Source organism: Sarcophilus harrisii, chromosome 3 (genome assembly GCF_902635505.1).
Source record: "Sarcophilus harrisii chromosome 3, mSarHar1.11, whole genome shotgun sequence".
Classification (NCBI taxonomy): Eukaryota; Metazoa; Chordata; class Mammalia; order Dasyuromorphia; family Dasyuridae; genus Sarcophilus; species Sarcophilus harrisii.
Window position 1 is genome coordinate 403,477,646 of NC_045428.1, and position 24,381 is coordinate 403,502,026.

At 34.5% G+C, this 24,381-nt stretch overlaps 1 protein-coding gene and 1 long non-coding RNA gene across 6 annotated transcripts in view; one reads left to right on the forward strand and one right to left on the reverse strand.

The window, feature by feature from the left end:
• The window catches only part of UBR3 (ubiquitin protein ligase E3 component n-recognin 3), a 267,500-nt gene that overhangs the window by 5,529 nt on the left and 237,590 nt on the right, over positions 1 to 24,381 (reverse strand). For all 5 annotated transcript variants that reach the window (XM_031960483.1, XM_031960485.1, XM_031960486.1 and 2 more), the window contains 3 exons: positions 10,314 to 10,421; positions 9,779 to 9,904; positions 4,720 to 4,899 (listed from right to left, as the gene is read on the reverse strand). In XM_031960483.1, the coding sequence (XP_031816343.1) occupies positions 4,720 to 4,899; positions 9,779 to 9,904; positions 10,314 to 10,421 (414 nt within the window). The remainder of the gene's footprint in view (positions 1 to 4,719; positions 4,900 to 9,778; positions 9,905 to 10,313; positions 10,422 to 24,381) is intronic.
• On the forward strand, positions 595 to 3,416 carry LOC116422453. Its single transcript, XR_004233095.1, has 2 exons — positions 595 to 684; positions 3,111 to 3,416. It is a non-coding gene; the product is annotated as an uncharacterized LOC116422453 (long non-coding RNA).

Here is a 24,381-nt window from a genome sequence, read left to right on the forward strand (position 1 = left end):
ACCATAAATTCCAATGCAGAGGTTTATGAAACAAGCAAGATGAATCAAAAGACCTAATGTAGTAAGATCTCAGGTAAAATCTCAGGTAAAAAGGGAAGGTGAAGTAGAATTGTTTATTTAAAAGGTATGTTCATTTGTAGAATTCCAGAAACAAGCGTAGTAAAGTAGAAAGTACAAAGGAAAGCATCACTAGTGAGTAGAGAGTAGGAAATTAGGAATTTTAAAAGATAGACATGATGGCAAGTACATTCCAGATATGAGAGCCTCAAGGGCCATTGTCAAGAACAGGAGTTTAGGTAAATTATTGTGTTCATGAAGGGAAGTATTGCATAAAAATCCTAGAAAAGTTGTGACAGGCTTTAAACATCAGAAAAAAAAAATGAGTTTATATTTAAGAATATAGGCAATATAAATAGGGAGCCATTTGACTCGTTCATTACAGTGTTTTAGAAAAATACTTTGACCATTCTATGGAAAGACTTGAAGCAGAGAAATAAATTAGGAAGTGGCTGTAGTAATCTGGCCTGAAGAAAGTTGATAAGGGCCTGAGCTATAATTCATGTGAATGGAGAGAGGGAAACTTGTGGAGAGCTGTTCTAGAAGCAGAACTGACAAGACTGGCAACTGATTGAATAGATGGGATGAGTGAAAATGTGTGAGCTGAGGAGCCCAGGGTAACTGAAGGTAGTGGTGACTTGGATAGAAAGGAAATTTGTAAAAGCAATAGATTTGGGGGATCAAGACAGGGAGGTGGAAGGGAGAAGAAAATGTGCTTGTTTTGACACGCTTGAGTTTGGGACATTCTGTTTGAAATGTTCAAATTTGAGTTTGTGGTATAGGAATGAAGAACGTTAGTAGCACAGAAATGATTGCTGAATCCAAAAGAGAGGATGTGGCCTTTAAGTTAAAAGTATAGAGAGTTAGAGCTATAGTACACTCACAGTTAGGAGGTAGAATGTTAATGATGACCCAGCAAAAGAGCCTGAGAAGGAGCAGTTAGACAAGAGAATCTAGAGAATACTGTCTCAAAGACTCAGGGGAGAGATTATCTAGAAGACATCTCTCCAAAGTTACCAATAATCTCTTAAATGCCAAATCTAAGGGTACCTCTTTAGAGTATTTAACACTGATGACCATCTCTTCAGGCATGTTCTCTGTTCTTTGGTTTTCACAACACTGCTGCCTCCGATCTATAATCTGACTTTTTCAGTACCCTTTGCTGAATCTTTATCCTGTTGTCCCCCCAAATCGGGGTTATCACCCAAGATTATGTTCTAGGACCTCTTCTCTCTCTCTCTCTTTTTTTTTTTTTTTTTTGACATGCTTTCATTTGATATCATCACTTCCCAGTTTCAATTATCAACTCAATACAGATGATTCACCTATACATTCAGCCTGAACAGCCTTTTATAATTACATGTCTTATAAACATTTCAAACTCAATGTATTTGAAATAGAAATCATTAATTTTCCCCCTCCAAGGGTGGAGAACCTCTGGCTCACAAGCCATATAATCATTTGGTCTGATCCTGCCAAGGCATTCACAAGTTACAACAACTTCCCACTGCTAAACTTCTTTAAGTTGTTAATTTTGTATGACCAGTGAATGATGTTATAAATATTCAAATGACCTTTGGCAGAAAAAAAAAAATTCCCTATCCCTCCCTAAACCCACCTCTCTTCTAAACTTCCTAAAAAAAAAAAAAAAAACTTGAATCATCATTCTTCCAGTCATCTGAGTCTGTAACCTTAGCATCCTTCTCAACAACTTGCTTGCACCACTCATATCCATTCAGCTGTTAAATCTTGTGATCTCAGACCTTCCCTCTAATAGAACCACCGAAATCAGGTACATGCCATATCTTGCCCCAACTGTTATAACAGCCTTCTATTGATCTCCCTAAAATATCTTCTCACCTCTATCTATCTTCTACATGGATGCCAAAGTGATTTTGCAAAAGCATAGATAAGACTATATAACCACTAACCTTATTTGAAAAAAACTTCAGTGGTTATCTACTACCATGAAAATAAAATATTAATGTCTGGTACTAATGCTCTTCTCAAACTGCCTCCTTTCTAACATTCCGGTCTTCTCACACTCTTTTGCACATACTAAATGATTCAGCTACACTGAACTTATACTAGCTATTTCTTAACACAATACTCCACACCTACTCAGTGGCTAATCATCCATACCTGCAATGTTATTTCTCAGTTTTTTTTTTCAAGGCTCATCTCAATCGTCATCATCTGTAAGGCTTCTCCTGGTTCTTCTATCTGCTTGAGCCATCCTCTCTAAGATCACCTTCCTTTCAGTCAGTATATATCTTGAATGCATCCCTTCATTTACAAATTGAATTTCCTATAAATTGTTGGTAAGCTCCAGGAGGGTAGGCATCATTTTGTGTTTCTGCCTTCCTTTATATTCAGAGCAAAGTGCCTAGTGCATAATAAACACCTAAATGATGGTGAATGATTAATTCCATGGACTAAAATTCTTCAGGTAAAGTCAGCCCAGGAGCAAGGAGGAACTCAGAAATTAAACTTTTAACATTCATTTAAAAAATTTTGATTCCATCTTCTCTCCTCTCCTGAAACCCCTCCTTCATCCATCAAAAACAAAAGCAATATGATATTCATTATGTATGTGAAGTCATACAAAAAACATTTCTATTTTTTTTCTTTTTTAAAGAAATTTTTATTTTGAAAGAAATTCTACAGAAAGAGAAACTATTTCAGTGAGGAAGAAAAACAAGAAACCAAAGACACTAGTGTAAATCACAGAAAACATCAATTTAATTTTAACTTAGATTTTTTTAAAAAGGTATTTTTATGTGTGTGTACACACACACACACACACACACACATATATATGAGAAACATCAATTTAATTTTAACTTAGATTTTTTAAAAAAAGTATTTGTGTGTGTGTATGTGTGTGTGTATAAAATAATTGCCACAGTTCAGATTAGGCAGAGACTGATGAAGAAAACTAAAAACAAAACCTTAAAAAAGGGTTTTGTTAAAAAAAAAAAAAAAGGGGGGGGGGTTGGTTTTGTTTTTAAGTTATATTCGGGGGAAAATAATCAAATTATTTTGTTATACAGTTATACAGGATGTACGAGAGCAGAAACAGAAAGCAAAGCAGCTCAATTCTTCGACTGTGGGGATTCTGTGATAGATATTTCAAATCAGAAAGGTCAGAAAAAATGACTTATATAAATATACATATACATATATATATATAAGATTAGTCTATATATAGGTTTATATATGTCTGTATATAAGATTAGAGTAAGACAGCACTAATTGCTCTTAATTAATTCACTTGCTTTAAAATAAATTACATCCCCAGACATTTGAAAGAATTGGTAGATGTGATTGTTGAGCTACCATCAATGATTTCTAAAAGATTGTTTAAGAAAAATGTGCTGCAACCCTAGAAAAAGACAATTATTAAAAAAAAAAATTGGGGAAGAAAATAAAATATTTAAAGTACAGGCCAGTTAAGATGACTTAAATTCCTTAACAATTCTAGAATAGATTTTTTAAAAAATAGCTAGTGAACATCAATATAAATGGAAAAGAAAGTAGTGATAGATCTAGCCAGTATGTCTTTAACAAGAATAGATCATGCTAGACTAACTCAATTTAATTTTTGAAAGGATTACTTAACAGATCAGTAGAATGTTATAAATATAATTTACCTAAATTTTAGTGAAATTTTCATAAATTATCACATTTTATTCTTCTGGGAAAGATAAAGTTATGGTCTAGATAAGAATATATTTAGATGATTTGGAGCTTGCTGAACAGCACTCATCAGTGAAGTACCATATGGACCTGTGCTTGACTCTATACTAATTAACCTTTTGATCAATGCTTTGAGTAAAGCTTTGACAGGCTTATCAAATGTGCAGAATACAAAAAGTTATGAAGGATAGATAATGCATTGGATGACAGAAAGGATATAAAGATATTTTAAAAGTCTAGAAAGTTAAGAAGAATTGCTAGCATTTATATATCACTTTACAATTTGCAATACATGTTACAAATATTATCACATTTGGATTAGATATAATTAGGTACAATTTGGATTAGATGAGTCTTAATAATGCTATACCTCAAAGTTTAGTGAGTCTATAAAGTATCAGACCAAATTTTTATAAATTTCCTATCTCAAAACAGGAAAGCTACATTAATACTTATATTTTTCATCAAAATTTATTTAGCATGTCTGCATCCAACTGCATATTAAAAGTTAGAAACTGTGTATTAAAATCTAAGGTCATTTTACTATTAAATAGTGCTAACCAGATCATACTTATAATGGATAAAGTTAAGCTTGAGTTTATTCATATAAAAACATGGGTTACAGGAACACCACATACTGACTGTATCACTTAAGACTTAAATATGACAACACTCCAACAGATTCAATGGGTCAAAAATCCCCTTTGAATTGATTGTAAAATATATGTATCTCAATATTTATGAAAGAGAAACCTGATTTTTTTAAATGAGCAAATCCTATTATCAAAAAGATGACAAATAATATGAAACATCTTCCTGAAATATGGACTTTCTCCTGTCAAGCAAAGCCATTTTTATTCAATTCTTTCAAATACTGGTTATTATCAAGGAATTGCAAATTAATTTGTCTCTTACCCCATTAGTAAATGGCCAGGATACCAAGCAAATTCTTTTTTTACATACCTTTACTTGTTCTGCATGTCTTTCAGAAAATGAAGTTACTTCAAAGCACCACTGAGGTATGATGTCAAATGCTGGAACAGACCAGTCAAGGCAGGCGGCGCTGGTGAATGGATGAGCTGTTTGACTAAAAGATGGTAGAAGCCCCAAGCAGCTAGCAAGAACGGTAAATTCTTCTTCTTCCTTTTCAATATCAGACAGAAAAATTTCACATCATTTTGTGAAGTATATTTCCTATAATATCAGAAGCTGTATGTATCATCCTTGAATGTAGGACAGTAAAAAGGCAGTTTTCTGGCAGAACCAGCCAAAGAAAAATGAGCTAAGAAAGAAAAAAGTTCCTAAAAAGGCTATCTCCATTCTGTTCGAAATATTCTCTGAAATTTAATTAATGAGAGTATAAAATATAAAAATATGCTTTTATAATTCATTCTGGGATACAATGTTCCAAGGATTGATCATTTCACCTATGTGAATACTGCTTTACGTTGTTGTAAGATATAACCCTTCTACAACTCTTCAATTTTGTTTTGTTTTTATTTTGTGAATTGCTGTCAGAAAAAGCAATCACCTCACATTCAACATGGTGATCAGGCTCTTCAAATTTAGCAAGACTTCTTCAGACAATAGATACATATTTGATCACTGAGCAAATAACTACAGTTATTCAATCAAGCTTAATGCAAAATTTATGTTGGCATTGCCTTTAAGAACCCCCAAATCACTTCCGTGTAATACTTGAGTAAAAACTCAAGTAGGACCTCAGTGGAGAAATAATTATACATTTTTAACAACAGCATGGGGTTTAATAATGTTTATTTATAAAGAGCCAATTAAAATTGGTTTCCACAATTACATCTGGCCCCAAACATTTATCCAAATAAAACTGCCACAAATACAAATACACTTGTAGAATTTGCCTATAAAATTAGACTTAAGCACAGGTACAGATAAAAACTATTTTGAATCAGAAAGACAGATAATATACAGGGTCTTAATGGAGCCTATAGTAGAGGCTGGGATAAAGAGTCTACCTAGCTTCTGGGTTGGTATTAACTCATAAACAGGAGAAATTTTAAGCAATTAAAAAGTCTGGATGTGGATTTTAAATTGTGAATCAGTAAATAAATGTACTAACATAGTGAACTGCAAACCAGGGCAATCAAAATTTCATTAAAATTAAAATGCTCTGACCTGGAAGGATGTTTTTAATAATGAAAAATTTGATTATCTTAAAAATGCCAAAATTCATTGACATGAACTTCTATAGTGGAAAAACATTACATAAAAGCTGAAATAATCAACAGCTCAAATTTGCACCTTAGGACAAACACAGACTGGTGAAATGCAAAGTAGACTTGGGGTAGAATAGCAATCCTCCTGGCACAACCCAAGAGGATGGAAAAAATACTCTAGAACAAAGTCTAACCCGTGTGAAGTACAAACACCTCCAGGCTAGTTACACAGAAACAACAAGAAGGAAGCTCTTGAGCTAACTCTTGGCTAAACTGGATTTGATTGGAGGCTCAGATAGAATCACAGGAACTTTCACCTCTCAGATAATGTGGAGGAATCATGGGTCTGAGTCCAGGAAGATTGAAGAATCTCTGCTGATTAGGGATGCCAGACCCAGTTGTGTGACAGAGACAGGGCCCTGGATGAGAAAGAACTAGCACATTAGGTTGAGTGCAAAAGCAGTGGGGCAGGGACCTGCTGGCTATGGGCACTTGCCAGAGGGTGAATATTTTAATTTGGTATTCCAGGTCAGAGGACAGTTGAATTAAAGCTAGAGATATCATCCTCCTCACCCCACCATTAGAGGTGCTTATTTTAAAGAAGAAAGAACCCAACCATAAAAATTTACTGTGGAAATAAAGAATACCATGTTTCATTTTCAGAGGAGGATTGTAAAGTTAAAAAAGCCTCTGAAAAACAAACAAAAATATTAGAATCATCCAAGAAAAACAAGATAATGAAAAAAAATTAACTAATTAGAAAAGGAGATATAGAATGTTAAAGAAATAAATTCTTTGACAATTAAAATGGGCAAGGGGAAGTCAGAGAAGATATAAAAGAACAAGAAATAACAAAATATAAAGAATGAAAAAATATAACAGAATGTGAAACATAAGAAAAACATATCTGAAAATAGATCAAAAAGAGAAAACACAAGAATAATTGGACTAGCTGAAAAACTCTTGACACAATAATGCAAAAAATAATCAAAGAAAATTGTCCTGGAGTGATAGGACATAAAGGGAAAGTAGAAATAGGGAAAGTCCACTAATCACCACCTTAAAGAAATCCTCTGTGGAAAAAACATAGGAATATTGTTGTCAAATTTCAAAACCCCCAGATCAAAGAGAAAATTTTGCAAGAAACAAAAGAAAAAAAAATTCAAATATATTGGAACTACAATTAAAATAGCACAGGACTTATCAGTAGCTATGATAAAGGACTACAGGTCCTAGAATAATATATCTTGGCAATTAAAAGAATTAGGCCTGCGACCAAAAATATCATATCTAGCAAAATTATCTATAATATTGAACAAACAAACAAAAAAGAACATTCAAAAAACTTGCAGATTTTTAGGACTTTGTCTCAAATAAACCCAAATTTAGAAAATTTAACATGTAAGAGCCAATATCAAACATTAATTTCAAAGAACTCAACATAAACAAAGTGTTTATTTTTTATACATGGAAATGTATACCATGTGTTTAAGATTGATACAATAACTGGGCATCTTAAAAGAAAGATCAGGTCTAAGTCTAAAAAGTAAAACTATCTCGTTAAAGGTAACAATAGTAATTTTAATCTTTACAACAACTCTATTATAATCCCCATTTGATAGATACAGAAATTGGGGCTAAGCAAGGGTAAGTAACCTAACTTATATGGATAGTAGGTGGTAGAGATAGAATTTGAACTCGGATTTACCTCATTTCAAGCCCAGAACTCTAAAAAATAACTACCAACTAAAAAATAACTCTAAGTAGTGATAGTTTATCAGGATCAGAGGAAAGATATTACTTTTAGAAAACTACTGCTTTTTAGAAATTCCCACAGGGGATAATACATATTTTCCTGAAAAACATGGGAGAATATTTGCCATTAGTCACTGCAGTAGGTGCAGGTCAATAGAAGAAATGGAATTAGGTCAAAATTGTTAAGTACATTTAGAAAGTTTTAAAAATGTTTTCATCATTTATTATCTATGTTGATGAAAACATTTTTATTGTAATTATATATATATATATATATATATATATATATATATATATATATATATATAATATCTGTTGATGATTAGCCAAATTTAATATTCTACCTCAAGTCTTCCTGGATGTACACAAGTCATCTTCCATGCCTGGAATGTCTTTCCTTTTCATTGGTCAAAATCCTTATCTTCTTAAAAGGCATAATTTAGGTGCCAATTATGCTTTCAATCCTGTTTTGATTCCCTCAATTGTTAACATTCTTTCTACCTTAAATCAATTTATATTTATCTGTTTACATGCTATATTTGCCCCAAGGATAACATAAAATCTTGAAGATAAGAAGTATTCATTTTTGTCATTTTATACGGATTAACTAGCCCAGTATCTTGTATATATTAGACACTCAGTGTTTGTAGAGAAGGAAAACAATCTCATCCACAATCTATTAACAATAGGATCCTTGTTTTGTATATTTTATCCAGATTTTATCCAAAAAGAAAACCTATATAACTGAGAAATGAGTAAGGGATCAATTAGCAAATTAAAGAAAACATCTCAGGATTCAAAAGATTTATGAGAGATGTAATTTTTTTTGATGTATAAGATGAACACACTACTCATTATGAACCACTTTAGCAAATAAATAACAAGATAAGTGTGTATGAAAGAGAGAGAAAAGAGAGGAGAGAAGAAAGAAGAAGAAAGAAGAAGGAGAGAGAGAAGGAGAGAGGAGAGAGGAGAGAGGAGAGAGGAGAGAGGAGAGAGAGAGAGAGAGAGAGAGAGAGAGAGAGAGAGAGAGAGAGAGAGAGAGAGAGAGAGAGAAGAGAGAGAGAGAGAGAAGGAGAGGGAGAGGGAGAGGGAAAGGGAAAGGGAGAGGAAGAGGGAGGAATAGAGGGGAAAAAGGGAGAGAGGGAGAAAATCAGTCTAAAAACATAAGGATATTTGTAGACAACAGGGCAGGAACCAATAGACAGAGTGAAGATCAAACATAGTAGGGATAATAGTGAGGCCAATTTACTGCAGAAATAAAGAGAGGATGGGGTCAAGGGTGACCCTAGAGGGGTCTTACATCTGAGACCACAGTGAAAGAGGAGATAGCAGAGAGGGATTTCCAAGTGATAGCATATAAGGAAGAGAGAAGGGAGGTTACACGATTAATTTTTTTCAGTGAATGCATGAAGTGAAATGCCTTTGGCTTAGACTAAAGTTTTGGGAGGTAATACAGTTGAAACAATCAGGAGACATGAGAGGATCTGAACTAATCATTGTAGAGAATAAAAAGTAAACTAGGTAGAGTGAAGAATGCTTAACTTGAAGCAATGAGAGAGAGTCCAGGTGAGATTATAAACATAAATGTGTAATGGGCCTGGATAGCACTGTTTCATGATTTCTTCAACCTCTGTTCAACAGCACATGAATATGTTTGAAGCACAAGAAAATAGTAGAAGAGTGACAGTGGGGAATAAGGATCACTTCAACTTTCAGACCACGAATAATAATTCTGAAAGTATAAGAAAAAATCATGACTAACAAGTCTGAAGAGGGAAGAATCATCACTAAGGAGTTGGGTAACAGTGAAGATCAGAAGGTTTACAATGAAAAGCTTGTTAATTATGGAAGAAATATTCCAGAGGGCATAGTAAAAAGCACATGTATATTTGAAGTGGGACTTTGCTGACAGTTGAGGTTAAGAAATGGCTTGTACATCAGCAGACAGAGCTCAGAATCACTGGGAAAGGATAAATAAAAGAGGATAGGAATACACTAACTATTTAGCACCAAGTCCAGGTTCAATATCAATTATTAATTAGACTTTCCCAAACCCCTGCCAATCATACCTGACAGCTTGGTAAATCTCCCCCAAAAAGGTGATGTTGAAGAAGGCTGGTGATCCTGAGAAAAGGTAAGCAGAACTGCTGTAAATATCTTTCTATGTTATCAGGAGACCAGGCAATAGGGTTAACCTAAAGCAGAAAAAAAAAAATTTTTTAATTAGAAATTTTACTTGGTAATATAGGGGTTGAGGACAGGGAAGAGGTTCTGACTGTGATTTCATTGGTGTAGGGAACTCCCAGTGTGGGAACTCCTTTTACTGATGCAGATCAGCAAGTTACTGCAATTTACAGTCTTATTTAGAAAATGCCTGAGGCACAGAGAAGTTAAAAAAATTGGTCATAAGGGTAGCATAACTCAGGCATAACTCAGGAAATAAAATGTAGTAACAAAAATACAATTATTTAACTACTAATAACGATAAAAGTATCATTATATTTTTATATTATGTATGTATATATATATATATATATATATATATATATATATATATATATATATATATATATAATAATATATAAATCGGTGGAAAATGTATACCATTCCAAGTTCTTCAGTTTCTCCTTCCAGGTACAGCTTCCCTTTAGACAGTTCACTTATCACAAGGCTCAACAATACCTCCCAAGACTTTTCAGCATTGCATGTATTCTAGAAGAAATGAAAATAACGTATTAATTGAATTAGTCATTATAATTTAAGCAATAAAATTTGTTCTGCACTGATTAGTGTTTTCAGTAAATTAAACTGTGATTATATTTTTATTTTAAACAAATTAATCTCCCTTTCTTAAAAATTAGATCACACACACCACATATACTATGTTTAAAATAAAAATGAGAAGGAAATGCTACAAATTAAGCATTCTCTTTCACCCTAATTAAATAAAACATATAATTAATTGTATATTAATTTTACAAGTAGAGAAAATAGAACTCTAATCTCTAAATTTAGATGTAGGAAATATAGTTATCAAATATATACAATATTTAATTTTACTTTAGGGCTATAGAGGACTCATATAAATTTACTCAAAGTAAATTTTAATAAAGTATAAACTGGATAGGAAATAAATGAACCAGGCTATTCATTGTTGTACAAACAACAAAAAGACACTGTAAAAATATATAAAAACAGAATGTAAGTAATGAGGAATCATCACTGATTTTTCTTCCTCTTTCTCCAAGCTATAATCGCTACCACAGAATTTTGCCACTATCTATATTCTGTCTTATATTCTGTACTATTGTTTCATATATGTTAAATATTACTTTCACAATAAAACACTGAGCATTATTCATGCTTCAATTTACAGCACAGAACACCTTTTGAATATTTTATAAATTCTAGCTGATTATTGAAATCTACTCATTACTGGATTTTGTTGATACTGGTTATCATCCTGCTAGAACCTTGCCAGTTTAATCCTCATTTGAAATTTCCTTCCATTAGACCTACAAATGTAGTCTGAAGCCAGATTGTAAAGGGCTTTAAATCACAGAAAAGTTTTTATTGGATCTTTGAGGCAAATGGAAGCTACTGGAGCTTATTTAGCAGAGGAGTAACATCATGATAACTGGGTTTTAGATATATTGATTTAGCATCAATGTGAATAAGGTATTAAAGGAAGGATCAAACTCAAGGCAGGGGGATAACAACTGATGTAAGAGGGGAAGATGTGAGTGGAGAGCAGGAGATATTAGGAAAATTGGGAGATATCAGGAAAAAAGATCTGAGAAGACTGGGAAAGAACAGAAATAGGGAATGAGAGAGAATAATGATTTAAGAATGACATAAATCTTTATAATTGAGTATAAACCTGAGTAACTGAAAGTATAGAGGTGCTTGAATCTAAGATGACTAAAGGATATCCAATTCAAAATATCCAATAAGAAAGTGATGATGAAAGGCTGGAGCTAAGAAGAAGCCAGAGTTAGAGATTAAGATCTGTAACTGGTATAAAGATTAAATCTATGTAAAATTATGAAGTCAACAAGTGAGATTGTAGAGAAAAAAGAAGATGACTCAGGACACATCATTTTGCTATCTACCACAGTTATGGGGAAGGATAGAATGATGACCCACCAAAGCAGAATTAGAGGAAGCAATCAAAGAGTAGAAGCAAGACTGAAAACTATTATAGAAATCTAGAGAAAAGAATGAAAATAAGATGAACAAGCTGGTCAGCAGTGTCAATTGCTATAGTGGAAGGTCAGGGAAGAGGAATGATCATGAAGTTTAACAATTAACAGATTATTGTCAACTCTCGAGTAAGCAGTTACACTTAAATGAAAAGATCAGAAGCCAACTGAGAAGAATCAGAAGAGCTGAGAAGGGAGTAAGGAGTAAAAGTGAAAACACTGAATTTAGACAGTTTTTTTCCCTAAAAGTTCATCTAACAATGGGAGAAGAATAAGAAGATAACAGCTTGAAAGTATGGTGAGGTTTAGTGAGAGGTTTTTAAGAATGGAAGGGACTTGGGCATATTTATTGGCAGCAGGGAAAGGACCAGTAGATAAAGAGAGATTAAGACTGAAGATAAAGAGAAAGATGATTTCCAAACTAACTCCAAGAGAACATAAAAGAATATATAACCAAGAGTAGAAGAAATAACAAACTGAAAGTTTTTTTTTTCACTTTATTTTTCTTGCTTCCCCCTTTTTTGGCAGTATGGTAAATAGGGAAACATTTTGCATGACTTCGAATATATGATGAGTATTATACTGCTTGCTTTTTCATTGGTGGGAGTGAGACTAGAGGTGGGAGAAGAATTGGGGATTCCAAATTTAAAAATTAATACTAAAAAAACTTGTTTAAAAAAGAAGTATTGGCCTTGGCAAGGAAATGGGCCACCACTTCATTAAAAACCAGAGTAATGAAGGAGAGAAAGGGTTCAAGGAGTTCTGAGGTATAGAGAAAGGGTAGTTAAGGATGTATATCATCTACTTCTCTATACAAAATGAGGCAAAGTTCTCTTTGAAGATATTGGGGCAAATTGGTCGTGGTAACTGCTCTGCCTGGTTTTAACTCCACTGAATAAGAGGGTCTTCCCAAAATAAGTTCATCATGTCTAATACCATCACAAATCTATCTCAAGAATGAATACTACCTCCCTCAGTCTCCTAAAGACTTGGAGAGTGGAGTACCAAACTTCACTCAAAACTTTTCTTTAGAAGAGATAAAATTTGTACTCTAAGCTCATTCCCCCTTTGCATCTGCAGCTCAGCCTGGTTTCAATTCCAAATAAGAAGGGTGAATTCCCTCTGTTGTCTGTTCTATCCCTCTGCCTGTACCTCTGTCCCTTTTAACTGTGACTTTTCAGGTTCTTTTTGTGCATTATCTTCCTTGTTATATTTTAAGCTCCCTAGTAGCAAGGCCTTTTTTTCTTATTTGTATCTCTAGTACACTGCCTGGTATTTAAAAATATTTCTTGAATTGAATTGAATGGAAGTTTCAAAGAGGCAGATTAGGCTTGATTTAAGGAAATCAAACTTCCTAAGAATTAGAGTTATCCAAAAGGAAAGAGCTATCCGAACTTCATTTCGCTAAGGCCCATCTGCCAGAAATATTGTAGGCATAATTTGAACTAGCTGGCTTCTGAATTCCCTGGCAAATCTGACATTCTGAGATGAGATTTTGGCCAAGCTAGAGAAACAGCTTCTCAATTATTCTGTGCCCTTTCATCATAGACTCATAGATTAAGAGTTGGAAGAGATATTAAAGGACATCAAGTCCAACCCATCTCCCTCACTTTATAAGGAAACTAAGGTTCAAAGAAGCTAAGTGATTTGCTTAAGGTCATATATGTAGCAGGGACAGGGTTTCACACAAATAGTCACCCAAGAAGCAGAGTCAAGATTCTAACTTAGTTCATTCACTTCCTAATCCAGCACGTTCCCATTGTGCTACATATAATGCCTTCTTGTTTTTAATCCATCCTCAACATTACTGCCAACTTCCGAAATATACAATTCTGATAGTGTTGATTCTCATACTGACTAAAGATTAAAATGCCTAAAACCTGAGCTAGAGGGTACATGTCTATAGAATATTCTTTTCTCACTCCTTATTCTCAAATCTCAGTCTGTTGAAGTCTAAGTCTTATGCATCCCTCAAGGTAATACTCAAATGCTAACTCCTATTTCAAAGGCTAGCTAGAAATTCTCTCTCGTTCTTCTGAATTTGCACAGAATTTTGCTTAAATTTCTCTTACACAGTATATTCTATTTTGTGAATATATCTCTCCTATTAGATTAAGTCCCTTGAAGTTTTATCTCTATAGTTCCATCAGTACTTAAGCATAGTAGTTTTTAACACAATTTATAAATGTTTCCTGAATTTGAATTTGAATTAAAGGGACTTCTAACAGAAAGTGTAGTAATAGAATATAATTTGAATCCAATGAAAAGTTAATTTAAGTGGTAGGATTAAGTCTCATATGTTAACACACCATACAAAATAATTACTATTCATGACCTGAAATGTACAAACTACTTTTGCCAATGAAATTTGAAAATCCAGGTTTCTTTACTTAATGCTGCAAAAATTATATTGTTTCAGACCTAATATCTACAGATGAAAGATGACTATATAGTCCATATTCTAACACTAACTTATCTTGGGTCACTTTAGATAGATTATTTAAACCTATCTGGGCCTCAATTTCCCCATCTGAGATCCCTTCCTGCATGATGATACTATGATATATATGTAGACATCTATACTTTAGGAAAATCATTAAGAAAATCATTTTGAAAGCCATTTGAAGGGAAAGCCTACAGCAATCAAGTTATAGTTGAGGCTAGTAGAAAATAATGTAAAAATAAGGAAAATTTGAAAAGAGAAAACATTTTCACTTTTGATGTTTGTGGAAATATTTAATGTTATATAAAACAAAAATTCAATATAACATAAAGGAACATTTAGCACTGATAGGAAATTAAAACTTTGGGCCAAAAGGGCTAACTTAAATGGGCCTATTCTTTCACATACCTATGTATTTCCAGCAAAACCCTGAAGTTCACATTATACCAAAAAAAATTTAAAAATCCAATTCACTTCAGAATTGTACAAGAGTTCAGCCAGAAGCCCTAAGGCAACAAGAAAGGAGACCACCAGAAAAGCTAAAAATAATATAAGGAAGTCTTTCAGTATAACCGAAAACAGGATAGGGATAATATATAGCAAGTAAGGTCCTACCTTTGGAGGCAGTAATGATGGAAGATTCCCTCTAGAAAACTTCTAAGTGGACTTCTGGAAGCCCTAGGAAGTAGTAGTGGGCAATCACTCAACTCTCAGATGGATATCCCCAAGCCTTTGAGATCATTTAATACTATCTTTAAGATACCAGAATAAGTCCTTGTTATGGATCAGAACTTGAAACAAAGGATTCTCATGAGGTGTTAAGTCAGTGGAATTGATAAAGACAATGGTACTTCAGTATATGTACTGAGTACTTAATAGAGTTCCACAAGATTCACACCTATAATAAGAGTGAAGATAAGCTCAGACTAACTCAGGGAGAAACAGAACTGGAAGACAGAGACCCTGGTAGTAGTCCTACTGCCTCCCCCACAGAAACCAAGTCACATTCAGGAGGACCTCAAGAAGCTGGCAGAGGCAGAGAACAGAGGCCAGGAGCTCAAGCTCTTGGAACCAAGGAGAGAGATAGGCCTCTTAGAAAGCTAACCAGGCCCAAGGAAGGAGACAAGACTTGAAAAGAGATAATAAAGGATTTGGACTTTTAACACCTGGTTGTACTCATGATGATTACTGAACTGAAATGAAGGCTGCCTCCAGAGACCCCAAGAAAACCTCAACAGAAAATATTACATTTTGGCGTCTGAACATGGGGCTGACACAATCCTCATTTCAGTGGAAAAGTCTCCCTGACCCAGAAATTAGGGTGAGTACAAGAAGGAAACTTTGTAAAAGGTTAAAGTAGTATTCCAGTTAAAATGGGACAAATGTTTAGAAAAGAGATTTCTCCATCGAAAGGAAAATTTGTCAAAAGCTTAGTTAAACTTATGAAAAACCAAGGTTTGATTGTAACTTGGGAGCAGATCACTGAACTTTTAGAAACATTATAATACATATCTCCTTGGTTCTCTAAGGAAAAAGAATTAAATCTAGAGGAGTGGAAATTAGTAGGAGAGCAACTATGTGAATACTACAATTATAATGGATCTGACTCAATTTTCAAAGAAACACTTTATACGTATAACTTAATACAACTGGCTTTAAGAAATTATTTAAGTATTAAAATAAGAAAAAAGAAGAAAGAACAGGACGGGGAGGAAATTGATAAACTAGGTGAAAAGGATGAAGAATTAGACAAGAAAGGAGTTAAGTACAATTTTGAGGGTGGTGTTTCACATCAGAAGTCATCAGGACATTCCCTATCTCATGACCCTCCCCCCTCAATTAACCCTTCATGGGTGGAGAGAGAAGGAGGAGGAGGAGGGGCAGTAACACAATCAGCACTACTTATAAAGCAGCCTATGACAAGATTACAAAAGGTACTGGTTAAGGCTAAAAAAGAAGGACAGGATATATCTGATTTAAAAATAAAAGCATACCCTGTTATTGAAGAGCTTGACTCTTCAGGTCAACAGAGGAGAAGATACACTCCTCTTGATCTGGAAAATGGAGGATGTTGAATGATTTAAGAAGAGTAAATGAACAGATGGAAACTATGGGAACTCTTCAGCCTGGACTTCCATCTCCTACTCAGTTGCCTAGAGAATGGCCTCTTTGGGTTATAGACATTAAGGATTGTTTCTATTCTATCCCTCTACATAAGGAGGATATGAAAAAAGATTTGCCTTTTCAGTGCCCAGCGTTAAATTAGCTGAGTGTTATAAAAGATATGAATGGACAATTTTTCCACAGGGAATGAAAAAATAGTCCCTTCTATGTGCCAAATGTATGTTGCTGCTGCTCTTACTCCAGTAAGAAAAGCATTTCCAAAAATAATATTGTTACATTATATGGATATTTTGGGGTGTGTACCTGAGGAACAAATGTTAGAAGCATGTTTACAAAAGACCACAGAAACACTAAGGAACTACAAATTGCATATAGACACTAAGGAACTACAAATTGCATATAGCTGCAGAAAAATTTCAAAGGCACGCTCCTTTTCGATATTTAGGATATGAAATATATCCTAAGGCACTTACAGTACAAAGCTTTCTTTAAGAATAGAGAAGTTGAACATCTTAAATAATTTCCAAAAATTAATAGGAGATATCCAATGGATGCGTCCAATGTTAGGCTCAACTATCAATCAATTGCAACCTTTATATGACATTTTAAGGGGAGACAGTGTTTTAAACTCACCACGAGGCTTTGAGAGAAGTTGAATTGGCTTTATCCAATGTGGTTGAAAGAGTCACTCAAAAACCCTTGGAAATATCAGTTTTTTTTCTACAAAAGAGGCACCCACAGCAATCTTTCATAAAGGACACAGTGTGATATAATGGGTGAACCTCCCAGCACAATCAGAACAAAGCCTTACTCCTTACCCAGTGGTTGTGGCTAGAATTTTATTAAAGGCCATTAAGCGAGCAGTACAATTATCTGGGATAAGACCATTTATACCAATGCACAAATTAATGTATGCTGTGAAACCATCCCAAAGTGGCAAATTTTATTGGCCCCAGCTCCAAATTTTACACATGGGTCTCCATTAAAAATAACCTGGCTATTACATAATTGGCAAGAGATTTTTGAAGAAAAGGTGTCTAAGGTTCCTCTTAAAGGACCAACTATCTTTACAGATTCATCCAAACAAAATATTTGTGCTGTATACTCTCATGACTTAACTATAAAGAGAGTAGTCAGAACTCCTTTTCAGTCCATGCAGCAGAATGAATTGTATGCAATCATGCTAGCTCTTACATATTATCCAGATTTAAATACAATGGCTGATTTGGCCTATTCAGTAGGTGTGATACAAAGAACTGCCACAGCCAAAATAAAATTTGTAGCTTCATATATATATATATATATATATATATATATATATATATATATATATATATATATATATATATATATCAGCTCTTTAAGGAACTTCAAGAGCAAGTGAGAAAGCATCCAGGTAAGATTTATATCTTGCATGTCCACTACCTCCAGGTCCTATTTTTTATGGAAATTCAAAGGTAAATAGCCTTTTAACTATGTTAGCCAGTACTCCTTTATTTCAGAAAGCCCAAGAATTTCATTCTAAATATCATCAGGTTGCTCAAGCTTTACATTTACAATTTGGGATAACAAAAGAGGAAGCTAAAAGCATAGTAAAAAGCTGTACAGCTTGCCTTCCTTTCCACGCTCCTATACTCCCTCTAGGGAAGAACCCTCGTGATTTGAGACCCAATGAAATCTGGCAAATGGATGTGACCCATTATAAATCTTTTGGTCGTCTGTCTTTTATCCATGTTGTAGTAGGATTCACTTTTGCAATACCAACAGCAAAAGAGACACCCCAAGTGGTCACTGAATTCCTTATACAAGCTTTTGCAATTATGGGTGTGCCACAAACAATAAAAACATATAATGGACCTGCATATACTTCTAAACATTTTGTACACTTTTGTGCACAGTATAAGATTTTACACACCAGTGGCATACCTTTTAATGCTCAAGGTCAAGCAATAGTAGATAGAGAGAAGAAACAGAGACATTAAGACACTCCTCCAAAAACAAAAGAAAGGGGAAGACATAGGTAACCCTAGAGAACTTCTAAATTTAGCTTTCTATACCATTATTTTTTAAATTTTTGATAAAGATGCACTAGCTCCAACAGACAGGTTTTATAATCCAACAGAAGGGTAGTGTCCAGTGCGAGCAGCTACACTGTCTTTAGATAATCACCAGGTGATGTGGAGAGATCCAGAAAGTTGTGAATAGAAGGGACCAGATAGGTTAACTGCTTGGGGAGAAGGGTTTGCTTATATCTTTAAAGATGGAGAAGGAATCAGATGGGTGCCAATGAGCACCTGGAGAGAGACAGAAAAAGAAAAAAACATTGAAACAAAGAAGACCTAGGAAACTTCTGACACTGAAAGAGCATGGCTGATAATAAGACTGTTACAGGACTTCAAAATATGCAGGAATTATTGGATTTCCTGATATAAAAAATTGTTGATAAGACTGTTGCAGAACTTTAAAACCAGTAGGAATCATTGGATTCACTGAGATGAAAAACTGTTGATTAAGACTGTTGCAGAACGTCAAAACCAGAAGGAATCATTGGATTCCCTGAGATGAAAAAGTGTTGAGACTATTGCAGGACTTCAAAACTTGCAGGAATCATTGGATTCCTAGCACATGAAGTAATGGACAACAGATTGGTTTTGGACTATTTTTAGGACTTATGGACATGTATAATTCCTCATGTTGATCCATGTTATTTGGTACATCACTACTAGCCTGTGCTACTATGTGCTTATGTAATTTATGTAATTATGTGTAATACCTCCCATATTGATGGATTTATATATACCTGTTTCAAATAAGACCCTTCAGAAACCTGCTAATCTGATATGATTTCCTATTTTCCTTTGGTTTTCATCTCCCTTCCTGAGATGTCAGGAAGAGCATGATAAGCTGCTTTTATGGTGTTTTCACCCCTTTTTTGAGCAGTCAGGGAAGGTGTGATCACCTCATTTTTGTGGGTTCTCACCTCCTTGAGAAGTCAGGGAGGTCATGATCACCTATGCTAAAAACAAAAGAAAGTGGGAGATGTTATGATCCAGAACTTGAAACAAAGGATTCTTACAAGGTACTAAGTCAGTGGAATTGATAAAGACAATGGTACTTCAGTACATGTATTTAGTACTTAATAGAGTTCCACAAGACTCACATCTATAATAAGAGAGCATATGAGCTTGGATAAACTTAGGGAGAGACAGAACTGGAAAACAGAGACCCTGGTGGTGGTCCTCTTGCCTCCCCCAGAGAAACCAATACACATTCAGGAGGACCTCAAAAAGCTGGCAGAGGCAGAGAACACAAAGAACTGGTGGCAGAAGCTCAAGCTCTTAGAACCAAGGAGAGAGATAGGCCTCTTAGAAAGCTAAGCAGGCCCCAGGAAAGGAGACAAAACTTAGAAGCAGATAATAAAGGATTTGGACTGTAACACCTGGCTATACTTGTGGTGATTATTGAACTGAAACAAAGGCTGCCTCCAGTGATCCCAAGAAAACTGAAACAGAGAACATTACAAATTCTGAAGATTCAATGTTCTGATTCTCAAAGATCTAAGAGGAGCCTACACCCAGTGAGTGGAGATCAGTACAATAATTTAGATGACAATAATTTAGGTGACTATTACACCCATACAAGACAGAGTAGGATCTAGCTACAGCACAAAGCCACAATTCAGGAACTTCAGAGAGATAAGTTAATAAAAGAGAGACCTACCAGTATTAAAAATTATTATAAATCCAGAGATTTTCATAAAAGAAGTAAAAACTGCAAGCAAAAATTGAAAGGAAAAAATGGATTTTTCATAAGAATTACATGAATATCTAAGACAAATTAAGCAGGAGACCAAAAAATAAAATAAAATAAAGTTCTAAAGAAAAAAACTGGAAAGAAAATAAATGGCTTAGAAATAAAAGTAGAAAATCTTATCCAAGAAATGAGGACTAAAAAACAGGCCAAAGAAAAATCAATAAAATCATGATACAGCAAGAAATATTAGAACAAAATCAAAAGATTAAAAAATAGAAACAAAAAATATCTGATATCAAACAAAATGACCTAAAAAAACAGAACAATAAAACTGACCACTGGACACTATAGCCTGAACACTATAGTTCAGAAAAAAACCATAAGTGAAAACTTCCCCAATTTACTAGAACCAGAAGGTAAAGTGAAGACAGAATGAGTCTAGCAATTGCCTTCTCAATGGAACCTTAAAAGGAAATGTCACTGGCAAATCTCAGTAATATCATAAGCAAAATTAAAAGCTCCAACAGAAAAGAAAAATAATGAAAACACCTAGTACCAAGGGATCATATTCAGAGGCAAACAGTGATGTGGCTGGCCCAGGGTCACTGCACTGAGCCTCAGTTTCTCAATCTGAAAAGTGGGGATGATCATGCTTGTGGTCCTCTCTTCCTAAGGTCCAACAGGCTGTTGTCTGCAGAGAGCTTTGCTCGCCCCCTGCTCCGGCGCTCTTGCCACGTGGTTCCTACTGCGAGGATTGGCTTGGCAGGGGATGGAGATTTGGGAGAGGGGATCTTGGAATACAATATTTCAAAGTTTGTAACCAAGATACATGCTTGTAACCAAGAATAATAATACTCTGCAAAGATGAGTATAATTTTACATGAGGAAAAAAAGGACCTTTAATAGAGAACATCTAAGTATTTCTAGAGAAAAGATCAGAGCTTAGTAGGAATTCTGAAATGCATACACAAGAGTGTAAAGAAACCCAGAAAACCATTTGAGCAACTGTAAATAAAAGTATAATACTATAGTACAAATATTCCAGCAAGAGGGAAAAAAGAAATGAGGAATAAAAAGAGAAATATATAGTAGAAAGGAAGAAGAAAGGGGTAGAACTAGCTATTTTTTCTAATTAGAATGGGTAAAGAGAAAGTGAGGAATGGGCATCAGAAAATTTCACTATTATCTGAAATGTATAAAGCAAACACCCACACTCATTTTGTTTTATATGTGTGTGTGTGTGTGTGTGTGTGTGTGTGTGTATGTACATTTATATATTTCAAATACAACACAGAAATAAGTGGAGATGGAAAAGATAGTTAAGAAGGAATATAATCCTGTGCAGATCTTTTGATCCAGCAATACTACTGCTAGATCTATATCCCAAAGATTTTTTTTAAAGGAAAAGGACCTATATGTACAAAATTATTTATAAAACTCTTTTTGTAATGGCTTCCCCCATCAATTGGGGAATGGCTAAACAAGTTGTGGTATATGATTGTAATGGAATATTATTGTGCTAAAAGAAATGACAAGCAGGTTAATTGCAGGAAAACCTGGAAAGACTAACATGAATTGATGCAAAGTGAAGTGAAAATAACAAGAAAACCTTGTACACAATAACAATAATATTAGTCAATGAAGATTGAATGACTTAGCTATTCTCAGTAATACAAAGATCCAAGATAATCCTAAAGGATTCATGATGAAGCATACTATTCACCTCTAAAGAAAGAACTCGTATTATTTGAATACACATAGAAACCTGTTATTTTTTTTTACTTTCTTTCATTCTTTTTTTTTTAATTCTTCTTGAAAAAAATGACCAATATGGAAGTGTTTTATCTTACTGTACATTTATAACATATCTGATTAATCACTATCTCAGGGAGGGGAAAAAAAGAATGAATAGTATTTGTAAATCAAAAATTTAAAAAACACAAATGTTAAAAATTGTTTTAACATGTAATTGAAGGGAAAATTAAAAATATATATATATATATATATATATATATGTAAAACAAAATTAAATACCATTCTTAAAATGCAATGGACGGATCTATCAAATGAAAAACAAAAGTCATGTGGAAAAAAAAGAAGATAATGGTTGGTTGTTGTCCTTCCTTCTCAAAGAGGATCAAAATGATGTCACTATGTTAGAGTTGAATTATAGTGTGTCTGACTGTGGCTGATCAGACCAATATGAGCTCAGAATGCTCTGCCACACATCAAACATAAATATTCCCTATCAACATCTGGGGTGGATTCTCTCACATTGCACATCTCGAATTTCTTCTGAGCTACTTCAATACTGCTTTGCTCATGGAGCACAGAACCTTCTGTGATGAAGTCACGCCATGCTGGATGGTCCTGTGCCAGTGTTTCAATTCTAAAGCTCTTAAGAGAAACCCTGAGAGTATCCTTGTATTGTTTCTTCTAACCACTGTGTGAATGCCTTCCCTGTGTTAATCTCAATAAAATAGTCTTTGGCAAGCATACATTTAGCATTCGAACAATGTGTGCAGCCCAATGGAGCTGTGCTCTCTGCAGCAGAGTTGGAATGCTTAGCAGTTTAGTTCAAGAAAGGACCTCAAGGTCTGGTATCCTATCCTGCCAGATAATCTTCAGAATCTTCCTAAGACAATTCAAATGGAAGTGATTCAGTTTCTTGGCATGGCGCCGTAGACTGTACAAGTTTCACAGGCATACAAGAATGAGATCAGCACAATGGCTCTGTAGACCTTCAGTTTTATAATCTCTCTAATATCTCTCCTCTCCCACACTTTCCTTTGGAGCCTCCCAAATACTGATACAATACATGTGTCAGCTTCACTATCAATGTAGACATTCCTGGAAAGTATATTGCCAAGGTAAATTAATTTATCCACAGCATTCAAAATGTCTCCATTTGTCTACCTGCCATCGAGGGGAAGGGTGGGGGGAAGGAGGGGAAAAGTTGGAACAAAAGGTTTTACAAGGGTCAATACTGAAAAATTACCCATGCATATATCTTGTAAATAAAAAGCGATTAAAAAAAAAAAAAGTCTCCATTTGCTGTAACCAAAGTTTCCACATATGGATGGTATAGTGATAGCTGATAGAGGACCTGTCAGGCCAAAATTAGCACAAGCAACAGAGAACAAATCCTTACTTTGCTACATCTCAGCTTCAGAGGCTACAAACAAAAAATTCTCCCTCCACTTTGGTTTTGGCTTGTAGTTTTTTTCAAGTTGAAGAATTTAGTATCAGTGCTGTAGCCGACTTTGGTTCTATGAGGAAAGAGCTGAAAGTAAACAGACCTACTAGGTACAGGGGAAAGGAGAGGAGGAACAAAGAATTGGAATCTAAGCAAACTTTGATTGTATTAGATGACTGAGGAATAAATGAACAAACTGCAGTATATGGGTGTAATGGACTATTATTGCTTCATAAAAAACTCCAAAAGAATGACTTACAAGAATCTTGGTACTATGAACTGATGCAGAACAAAATAAAAAGAATGCAAAGAAAAATTTATTAGTGCAATTGGGGTTAAATGACTTGCTGAGGGTCTCACAGCTAGCAATGTCTGAGGCCATATGACAGGCCCTCCTGACTCTAAGGCCATTGCTCTATCCACTATGTGATCTAGCTGGTAAAGAAAAAAAAAATTACAACAAGCCAGCAACGTTATAAAGAAAAAAAAACTTTGAAAAACTGAAGAATTCTGATTAATTCACTGATCAACCATGTTTCCAGAAGACTTGTGATGAAGCAAGTTATCCATATCTTAATAGAGAGGTTAAGACTTTTGGACAAGCCCACTGTATACTCATTTTGCTTGACTATAATTTTACAAAGTTTTTTTTTAAAACCTTTTTCAGAACCATCTGCATCCACAGAGAACTATGGAGACTGAATATTACAACTTTTTGAGTATAATTCCAAATTGCTCTCCAGAATGGTTAGATCCGTTCACAACTCCACCAACAATGCATCAGTGTTCCAGTTTACCCACATCACCTCCAATATTCGTCATTATCCTTTCCTGTCATTTTAACCAATCTGAGAGGTGTGTTGTGGTATCTCAGAATTGTCTTAATTTGCATTTCTCAGATCAAAAATGATTTGGAACATCTTTTCATATGGGTGGAAATAGTTTCAATTTCAT